Genomic DNA, 10,282 nt, shown 5'->3' with positions numbered 1-10,282 from the left:
ACTGTGCCTTGGGGGTGCAGGGGGTGATTCCCCAGGGGACAATGCCTGCCTGGCACAGAGCAGCCAATTAACACAGGAGAAAGAGGGGCCAAAATTCTGGGCAGGGCAGAGCAGGCAGCCATGGGAGCAGCTCATGATGATCAGCAAGCCAGGGCCCCATGCAGGGCCAGGGGGGGGTCAGTTTGTACATCACCTCTTTATTTTGAACACTGAAAAACTTAAATACACCCCCCTGCCCCCCAGATGTGCCTCTCCTCCCACCCCCACCACCCCGGCTCAGGCCTTGGCTACCCCTTTGCCCTGGGAACGCTGATACTCCTGCTGCAGCCGGGCCAGCACCTCCCGCTGCTGTTCAGATTTCTTCTCAGACTCCTGGATCTGCAGCTCATAGCGCTTGCTGCAGGGGAAAGGGGAGAGTGAGCTGAGCCTAGAACACAGCCCCTTCCCGCCCCCAGCACACGAGAGAGAGACCCATAGCTCAGGCTCTTGCTTGCCTCCAGGCTGGATGGGAGCCTGTATCCTCCAGCAGGGTAGGGCTGGGGAGCAAACCAGAGCCACCCCTCCACTCCTCTGGAGGGGGTGGGCCTGTGGGCCAGCCAGTGCCCCCTGGACAGGAGGCTTCTGTGCCATTCCCCAGCTAGGGCTCCTGCCCAGGGGCTGGGAGGCCCCCCCGACACACTTACATCTCTCCCGAGATATAATCCAGCCGCTTGCTGACAGTGGCTTTTGCCTCATCCATGTCCTGTTTCACCAAGACAGGGCCAATCAGTTTGTAAACCGTGTTGGTAGCATCCAGCAGGCCCAGCTCCTAAGGGGAGCACAAATGGGGATGACGGGCGGCCTGGGCAAAGGAAACTGCAGAGCTGGGGAGTGGGATGGACTCACCTCCTTGACAATGTTGTTCTCTGTCAGCTGTGCCTCCAGTTTCTGCCGTGCTGCCATGGACTTGCTGAGATCTGTGGGGTTTGTGCACAGGGACCCCATGAGCTGCAGGCCCCTAGGAATCCCCCCCCCCCCCACTTACAAATCATCAACCAGCTGCCTCTTACATCACAGCACAGATAACTAGCCACCTGGACCCCACCCCATGGGAAAGGTAGCTGGGGCAATGGCGGCAGGGATATGCAGGGAACAGGGGGAGCTGGGGTGATGCAGGGGGGATATGCAGGGGCAGGGGGAGCTGGGGGTACATGGGAGTGGAGGATAGACGGGGAGCTGGGGGTACATAAGGACAGGGGGGTGGGGGGATAGGCAGGGGGACCTGGAAGTACATCAGGGTGGGGCAAGGCCAGGGAGCCTGTGGCAATGGGGGTGGGGGGAGCTGGGGGGTGATGCAGTGGGGATATGCAGGAGACACGGTGTGATGGGGTTCAGGGGTCCCCCTGCACTGCACCCTGTCCGCTGGCAGGAGTGACTCACTCAGCAGGTACAACAGGAGGTTTATTAGGCAACAGATGCCCAGTTTCTCACAGAAGCGACAGTACAGCAGTCAGAGACACTCCTTCCAACCCGTCCTCGGGGTAAGACCCCAAGGGGGGCCCCTCTGGGGTGTAGCTTTCCCCCTCTGGCTGGCTGCCTTCCAGCTCCTCTTCCCCCAGCCTCTAACTGCCGCCCCCGATTGAAAACCCAGCTCGGCTCCTCCCTGCTCTTTGTTCAGGCAGAGGTGTTACCTGCCAGTTGTAGCCCCAGGGTCGTCCTTAGCCACTGGGAGCTGCTCTGCTTGTCTCCCACATCCAGCCTGACTCACACATGCACCCCCCCACTCCATCACACACAGGAGCTGGGGCACATGGGGGTGAGGCGAGGGAGATGGGGCAAGACAGGGAGATATGTGGGGGACAGAGGGAGCTGAGAATACATGGGGCAGGGCAGGGCAGGGGGATCTGTGGTGCCGCAGGGGACAGGGAGGTGGGACGGGGAGTGGGGGCAGGGCAGGAGGCGGCTATGCAGGGGATGAGGGGAGCTGGAGGTACATGGGGTCAGGGTGGGGCGACCTGGGGGAGTGAGAGGTACATGGTGGCGGGGTGAACTGAGGGGACGGGAGCAGGAAGTACATGGGGCAGAGCGGGGGCAAGCTGGGGGGAGCAGGAGGTACATGGGGGGCAGAGGTACATGGGGGGCAGAGAAAGCAGAAGGTACATGAGGGCAGGAGGTACATGGTGGCGGGGGGAGCTGAGGGCGGGAGCAGGAGGTACATCAGGGTGAAATGGGACAGGAGGTACATGGGGGCAGGCTGGAGGGGAGCTGAGGGAGGCAAGCTGGGAGGTACAGGGGGGTGGGGTGGGGCAGGGTATTGCTGAGGGGGGTGGGGGGCAGGAGCAGGAGGTTCATAGGGGGAGGGGGACCTGGGGGAGCAGAGGGGAGGTACATGGGGGGAGGGGGAGCTGGGGGGCGGGACAGGGAGGTACATATAGGTGAAGCAGGGCAGGAGGTACAGGGGGCGGGGCAGGAGGTACAGGGGGGTGGGGCGGGGGTTATAGCTGAGGGGGGCAAGGGGCAGGAGTGGAGGTACATGGGGGGGTGGTAGAACAGAGGGGTTGGGGCGGGAGGTACATATGGGGGTGGGGGAGCTGAGGGGCAGGAGGTACATGGGGCAGGGCTGGGTATAGCTGAGGGGGGCTGGGAGGTACATGGTGGGCAGGGGAGCTGAGGGGGTGGGAGGTACATGGGACAGGGCAGGGTATAGCTGAGGGGGTTGGGGGGCAGGAGCAGGAGGTATGGAGGCAGGGCAGCTGAGGGGGCGGGGAGGGAGCAGGAGGTACATGGGGCAGGGCAGGGGGGCAGGAGTGGGAGATACATGGGGGTGGAGCAGGAGGTACAGGGGGAGCTGAGGGGGGTGAGGAGGGAGCGGGAAGTACATAGGGGGCGGGGGAGCTGAGAGGGCAGAGCAGGAGGTACAGGGGGAGCTGAGGGGGGTGGGGAGGGAGCGGGAGGTACATGGGGGGCAGGGGAGCTGAGGGGGCGGAGCCGGAGGTACAGGGGGAGCTGAGGGGGGTGGGGAGGGAGCGGGAGGCGGGAGGAGCGGGAGGTACATGGGGGGCAGGGGAGCTGAGGGGGGAGCAGGAGGTACAGGGGGAGCTGAAGGGGGTGGGGAGGGAGCGGGAGGTACATGGGGGGCAGGGGAGCTGAGGGGGGAGCGGGAGGTACGGGGGGAGCTGAGGGGGGTGGGGAGGGAGCGGGAGGTACATGGGGGCAGGGGAGCTGGGGGGCGGAGCGGGAGGTACAGGGGGGCGGGGGAGCTGAGGGGGCGGAGCGGGAGGTACAGGGGAGCTGAGGGGGTGGGGGGGAGCAGGAGGTACATGGAGGGTGGGGGAGCTGAGGGGGCGGAGCGGGAGGTACATGGAGGGCAGGGGAGCTGAGGGGGTGGGGGGAGCGGGAGGTACATGGAGGGCGGGGGAGCTGAGGGGGCAGGGGGGAGCAGGAGGTACGGGGGTGGGGGGGAGCGGGAGGTACGGGGGCGGAGCGGGAGATACATGGAGGGCGGGGAGCTGAGGAGGGAGCGGGAGGTACATGGGGGCGGGGGAGCTGAGGGGCTGGGGGGGAGCAGAGGTACATGGAGGGCAGGGAGCTGAGGGGGCGGAGCGGGAGGTACAGGGGGGCAGGGGAGCTGAGGGGGCGGAGCGGGAGGTACATGGAGGGCAGGGGAGCTGAGGAGGGAGCGGGAGGTACATGGAGGGCAGGGGAGCTGAGGAGGGAGCGGAGGTACATGGGGGGGAGTGGGAGGTACATGCAGGGCGGGGGAGCTACATGGAGGGCAGGGGAGCTGAGGAGGGAGCGGGAGGTACATGCGGGGCGGGGGAGCTGAGGGGCTGGGGGGGGAGCAGGAGGTACATGGAGGGCAGGGGAGCTGAGGGGGCGGAGCGGGAGGTACAGGGGGCAGGGGAGCTGAGGGGGTGGAGCGGGAGGTACATGGAGGGCGGGGGAGCTGAGGGGGCGGAGCGGGAGGTACAGGGGGCAGGGGAGCTGAGGGGGGGAGCGGGAGATACATGGAGGGCAGGGGAGCTGAGGGGGCGGAGCGGGAGGTACAGGGGGGCGGGGGAGCTGAGGGGGCAGAGCGGGAGGTACAGGGGGGCGGGGAGCTGAGGGGGGAGCGGGGAGATACATGGAGGGCGGGGGAGCTGAGGGGGCGGAGCGGGAGGTACAGGGGGGCGGGGGAGCTGAGGGGCTGGGGGGGGAGCGGAGGTACATGGAGGGCGGGGGAGCTGAGGGGGCGGAGCGGGAGGTACAGGGGGGCGGGGGAGCTGAGGGGCTGGGGGGGAGCGGAGGTACATGGAGGGTGGGGGAGCTGAGGGGGCGGAGCGGAAGGTACAGGGGGGCAGGGGAGCTGAGGGGGGAGCGGGAGGTACAGGGGGGGGGCGGGGGAGCTGAGGGGCTGGGGGGGAGCGGGAGGTACATGGAGGGCGGGGGAGCTGAGGGGGTGGAGCGGGAGGTACATGGGGGGCGGGGGGGAGCGGGAGGTACATGGGGGGGTGGGGGAGCTGAGGGGGTGGGGCGGAGCGGGAGGTACAGGGGGCGGGGGAGCTGAGGGGGTGGGGGGGAGCGGGAGGTACATGGAGGGCAGGGGAGCTGAGGGGGCGGAGCGGGAGCAGGAGATACATGGAGGGCAGGGGAGCTGAGGGGGCGGAGCGGGAGGTACGGGGGGGGTGGGGGAGCTGAGGGGCTGGGGGGGGAGCGGGAGGTACGGGGGGCGGGGGAGCTGGGGGGGTGGGGGGGGAGCGGGAGGTACAGGGGGGCGGGGAGCTGGGGGGGCGGAGCGGGAGGTACATGGGGGGGCAGGGGGGGAGCGGGAGGTACATGGAGGGCGGGGGAGCTGAGGGGGTGGGGCGGAGCGGGAGGTACGGGGGGCGGGGGAGCTGAGGGGGCGGAGCGGGAGGTACAGGGGGGCGGGGGAGCTGAGGGGGTGGGGGGGAGCGGGAGGTACAGGGGGGCAGGGGAGCTGAGGGGTGGGGCGGAGCAGGAGGTACGGGGGGCAGGGGAGCTGAGGGGGCGGAGCGGGAGGTACAGGGGGGCGGGGGAGCTGAGGGGGCGGAGCGGGAGGTACATGGAGGGCGGGGGAGCTGAGGGGGCGGAGCGGGAGGTACAGGGGGGCGGGGGAGCTGAGGGGGCGGAGCGGGAGGTACAGGGGGGCGGGGGAGCTGAGGGGGCGGGGGGGGAGCGGGAGGTACATGGGGGGGGCGGGGGAGCTGAGGGGGCGGGGGGGAGCGGGAGGTACATGGGGGGGCAGGGGAGCTGAGGGGCTGGGGTGGGAGCGGGAGGTACGGGGGGCGGGGGAGCTGAGGGGCTGGGAGGGGGAGCGGGAGGTACAGGGGGGCGGGGGAGCTGAGGGGGCGGAGCGGGAGGTACAGGGGGGCGGGGGAGCTGAGGGGGCGGAGCGGGAGGTACAGGGGGGCGGGGGAGCTGGGGGGGCGGGGGGGGAGCGGGAGGTACATGGGGGGGCGGGGGAGCTGAGGGGGCGGGGGGGAGCGGGAGGTACATGGGGGGGCGGGGGAGCTGAGGGGGCGGAGCGGAGGTACGGGGGGCGGGGGAGCTGAGGGGGCGGAGCGGGAGGTACAGGGGGGCGGGGGAGCTGAGGGGGCGGAGCGGGAGGTACAGGGGGGCGGGGGAGCTGAGGGCTGGGAGGGGAGCGGGAGGTACATGGAGGGCGGGGGAGCTGAGGGGGCGGAGCGGGAGGTACAGGGGGGGGCGGGGGAGCTGAGGGGGCGGAGCGGGAGGTACAGGGGGGGCGGGGGAGCTGGGGGGGCGGGGGCACCTTTCTGCAGCTGCTGGTATTTCTCCAGCTCGCTCTGCAGCCTCTTCTGGATCAGCTCCGCCATGAGGCGAGGCGAGGCGAGGCGAGGCCAGGTCCCGGTCCGGTCCGGCCGGGTTCGGTCCGCCGGCGAGGGAGGGTGACCCGGGTCCACTACACCCACCGCTCCGCCAGCACTCCGGGACCCGGAAGTGCCTCGCCCACAAGCACTTCCGCTGGGGGCCGCCGCGCACCATGGGATTAGTAGTCCGGCCGCGGAGCCCTGCCCTGCCCCGCCCGCGAGCGAGAATGAACACGTCATTGCCGCCCGCTTCCAATATGGCCGCCAAGTGGGCTCGGTGAAGGACCTTACTTCCGCCCCTTGCCAAGATGGCCGCGGCGAAGCCTGTTCGGTCACTTCCGCCTCATTCCAATATGGATGTGCCAGTAGACCGGGGAGGGGGAGGGGTGCCCTTACCTCCACCCTTTTCCAAGATGGGAGCTACAGTGCCCAACGTGGGAGAGCGCCACTTCCGCCCCCCCAAGACGGCTCCCGGGGCTGTGCCCTGTGCCCTGTCCCCACGTGGACCTGCTCCCGGGGCTGTGCCCCTGCCCCTGCCCCTGCCCCGCCCGCGCGCTCCTTATCTCAGCCGTGCGTTTAACCCGGGCGAGTCTGTGGGCCCGGGAAGCCCGTGCAGGCCCCTCCCCCAGCCCCTCATTAGCCGCCTGCGCTGTCAGTCAGGGCGCGCGGGCACTGCCCGGCCCGGGGGGGTCGATCCGTCCTCGCCCACGCGCTTTGCCTCCGCGCCCTGGGACTCGCCGGTGACCGGGAACCGCGCCGCGACGCCGGGCGCGCCTCCCCGGGCTGGCCTGGCCGCAGCAGCCGGGCCCAGCCCCAACCCCAGAGCCGGCTGCGCCCCGCAGACAGCGCCGAGCGGAGGGTAAGTCTGCAGGGACCGCACGTGGGTGGGGCGCGCCCAGCCCGGCGTTCAGCGCGAGCCCCGGCGCTCACCAGGTTTTAGCCGCCGGCCCGGGGCTGGGTCGGGGTCCAGGCGGGGGGGAATGGGGGTGCCCCCCCGGACTGGTAGAGCGCCCGCGCCGGCAGCGTGGGGGGGGGGGGCACTGCTCGGCCCTGCTGGGGGACCCGGGGTCATGGCCGGTGCGCTCAGCCGCCCCCGTCCTGCAGGGCACCCCGGTGTCAGCTGGTCTGACCGGGGCCCCCGGTACGCGGCTGCGGGGTTCACCGCGCACACCCACAGCAGCTGTACGGGGCCGCCACGGATCGGTGTGATCCCCACCCCTCCCCTAGCTCCGTTGGCGTCCCGCCCAGCCCCCGCCCCCACCAGGCGAGATGCTCCGTGCCCCTGGGCGTGGCGGGGCAGGGGGTCAAGCGCTGTGCAGACACACGGAGCGGCCGGGGGCGACGGGGCACGGAAGCCCTGCAGGGTGAGATATGGGCAATTGTACCACAGCCAGGTGAGGGTACACGGGGCTGGTCCCTAGATCGGGGCAGCAGCGAGACCCAGGCACTGCTGGGCTGGGCTGGGCTGGGCTGGGCTCTCTCCCCCCTTCCCCAGGTTCCCCCAGTGCCAGCTGCAGCAGCTGCCCCGCCCCCACAGCCTGCTCCCCACATCCCCCTCCAGTTTTGAGCCGTCCCCCCCACCATATCATCCACCTGCTTTGCCGTCTCCCTCCACACCCTTCCCCCCCCCCAAGAAATGGAGAGCAGTGGGCTGGGGCATTGGAGGAGATCAGATGGGGGTGGCTGCTACAGCACTGGGGGGGACTAATTTGTGCATGACCACCCCCCCCCCACTATCACCCTCTTTCTCTCACAGGCTACGTCTACCACGTGCTGACACCCTCACCCCCATGGTCCCCCGTCTCTGCCTCCCCCGACGCCCCCCAGTCTTGCTGCTGCGGGGGCTCCTGGTGGGGCTGGTGCTTGTGAGCCTCCTGTTGGGGGGCACAGGGGAGGAGCTGCTGGCGTGGGCCCTGGCCCCCTTCCTGGGCAGCAGGAGACAAGCCCTGCACACAGCCCCTCTTTTGCCTGGCCCAGATGCCTTCCTGCTGCCCAACGTGGATGCCTGTGGACCCCGGGCCCCCTTCCTGCTGGTGATGGTGGCCAGCGCGCCCGGTCACGTGGCCCAGCGCCAGGTGGTGCGTGGCACCTGGGGTGGCGCCCGCTGGGCCGGGGGTCGCCCCGTGAGGACGCTGTTCGCCCTGGGGGTGCCAAGCTCGGGCGAGGAGCAGGCCCAGCTGGAGCAGGAGGCCCAGCGCCACGGGGACCTGGTGCAGGGACGCTTCGTTGACACCTACGCCAACCTGACCCTCAAGACCACAATGCTGCTGGGCTGGGCAGCTGCCCACTGCCCCGGTGCCACCTTCGTGGCCAAGGCCGATGACGATGTCTTTCTCAACCTGCCTGCCCTGGTTCGCCACCTGGGAGAGCTGCCCAGCCCCCACTGGCTCTACCTGGGCCGGGTCCACTGGTGGGCATGGCCCGTCCGCGACTCCAGCCATCGGCACTACGTGTCCTTCGCCGCCTACTCGGCCGGGAACTTCCCGCTCTACTGCAGCGGCACGACCTACGTGCTGTCCCAGGATGCCGTCCTGGGGGTGCTGGGGGCTGCCCCCCATGTGCCCCACGTGCCTCCAGAGGACGTCTACGTGGGGCTGTGTGCTCGCTGGGCAGGCCTGGCCCCCACCCACTCGGCTCGCATGGCTGGGTCCACCCACTACCCCTGGGACCCATGTTGCTATGGGGAGGGGATGTACAGTGTGCACCAGGTGGGGCCTCAGGTCATGAAGGCGGCCTGGGCCACTGTGGAGAGGGAGCGGCGAGCCTGTACTTGGCTGCAGAGGGCTCTGGGGTTGCTGAGGTGCAAGGGGCTAGCCCTGTGTGAGGAGCTGTGGGGGGGCTGGGAGCCAGGACGCCTGGGGTCTACCCCAGTGTGAGGTGGTGGGGGGCTGGGAGCCAGGACACTTGGGGGTCTACCCCTGTGTGAGGAGCTGTTGGGGGGGGTTGGGGTTGGATCCAGGATGCCTGGAGTCTACCCCAGTGTGAGGTGGTGGTGGTGGGAGGCTGGGTGCTATTCTAGCTTGAGGGTAAGGTGGGGCAGGGGGCAAGGCCTGTGGGTCACAATCTGGCCTGTGCGTACCACTGGCTGTACACCAGGGTCTTCCAGGCAGGGTCCAGCCGCAGAGCCCTGCGCAGCTACAAAGCCTGTACCTGCACAAGGAGCTGGGCTAGTGGCAGTGACAGCTGCAGCCAGGCGGCTAGCGTGGCGTTGCAGGGCTCCTTCCCTCCCCACCACTGGAGCGGTGCCGCCTCTGGAACAGGCAACATGACCTGCATCAGCACACTGAGTGCACAAAACGTCACCCAGCCTGTGGGCTGCCCTGGAAGTCCACTGGTGACAGGCCAGTCTGAGCTAGGGCGCAAAGGAGAGAGGAGTCCAGTACCTGCGAGGCAGAGCCAGGGGGTTTGCATTGACATCTCTGGGCCGGTCCCCAGTTAAGTGAAAGCTGTGGGGACACAAGCCGAGGCAGACAGCTGTGCTGGGCACCGTGGGCCAGACAGGGTGAGAGCTACGGGCTAGTGGAAGGGACAGCTGGGCTGTAACCCAGATGCAGGCATGGAGAGGGGTGGGGCACAGTGTGTTGATGCTCAAGGGGCAACTTGTGGCCCACGAGCAATCCCCCGGCTTTCCATTTTGTGGCGCATGCCTGCAGGAGAACTTGGGGGTACAGTGGGGTGGGGCAGGGTGGAGGGAGCTGGGCCAAGCACCTGCTGCCCCTCGTCTGCCCCTCGTGGGAGAATCAGCCGACGGGGCAGTTCCTGACTGGCACATGAGAAAGACTGCACCTGCAAAAGCCCCAGTGCCTTGTCGCAGCAGGAAGTTTGCGTCCTTAAAAGGCAAGTAAGAGGGTGCCTGCTCTGACTGCAACATTCCCAGCCCCATGTCTGCCCTCTGCTTGCAGCGCCACAGCTGCTCAGGGACCTGAGGGGTAAAAGCCTGCGCCTTTCTGGGGACTCCTGTAGGCGCACCCCCCCCCGCCCTGTGCAGCAGGAAGAGGCTGCACTTCCCCACCTTGCACACTGGCAACACCCAGTGAAAATGCTATTCCCTGCGGCTGTCCTTGGGGTGCGTGGCAGCCTGAGCAGACTTTGTCCAGCCAGGTGTGCTGTTTTCCATGTGCACGCAGGCCACCCCCGCAGAAACCAGCCTCCCCGTGGGCGTGCTGCTAATCAGCTGGGTGGGACGGAACGCTGCGGCACACGTGCCCGGCTCCCTGGGTGGGGCCGTACGGCAGTTTCACGTCTGGCGCCTCTCTCGGCCTTGGCTAATAAAGAACAAGAGCACAGACCCAGCGCTTGTCCGTGTGTGGCTGTGCAGGGGGCAGCACCGAGACCACCAGGTGTGGGGATGCTGGGTGGGGGCGGGGGGGGGGGGCTGGCTCTCCAGTTGTGGCTCCACACCGCACCTGGCACGCGAGTTGTGTGCTGCACTAGGACATGGCTGGGATGAGAGCCGACGTAAAGAGCAAGGACCC

The 10,282-nt window shown here is 68.9% G+C and overlaps 2 protein-coding genes across 2 annotated transcripts; one reads left to right on the top strand and one right to left on the bottom strand.

The window, feature by feature from the left end:
- Nucleotides 1–258: 258 nt before the first annotated feature.
- Nucleotides 259–5,932, bottom strand: PFDN6 (prefoldin subunit 6). Its single transcript, XM_075016655.1, has 4 exons — nucleotides 5,750–5,932; nucleotides 886–956; nucleotides 684–808; nucleotides 259–397 (listed from the first exon to the last, which is right to left on the bottom strand). Exons 1-4 carry the CDS (start codon nucleotides 5,811–5,813, stop codon nucleotides 277–279), a joined length of 381 nt encoding a protein of 126 aa, XP_074872756.1. The 5' UTR covers nucleotides 5,814–5,932; the 3' UTR covers nucleotides 259–276.
- Nucleotides 5,933–6,220: 288 nt separating this feature from the next.
- Nucleotides 6,221–8,683, top strand: B3GALT4 (beta-1,3-galactosyltransferase 4). The gene is made up of 2 exons (XM_075016857.1): nucleotides 6,221–6,666; nucleotides 7,564–8,683. Exons 1-2 carry the CDS (start codon nucleotides 6,221–6,223, stop codon nucleotides 8,681–8,683), a joined length of 1,566 nt encoding a protein of 521 aa, XP_074872958.1.
- Nucleotides 8,684–10,282: the final 1,599 nt, after the last annotated feature.

The sequence above is a fragment of the Carettochelys insculpta genome, chromosome 22 (assembly GCF_033958435.1).
Source record: "Carettochelys insculpta isolate YL-2023 chromosome 22, ASM3395843v1, whole genome shotgun sequence".
NCBI lineage: Eukaryota > Metazoa > Chordata > Testudines > Carettochelyidae > Carettochelys > Carettochelys insculpta.
This window is presented reverse-complemented; position numbering and strand designations above follow the sequence as displayed.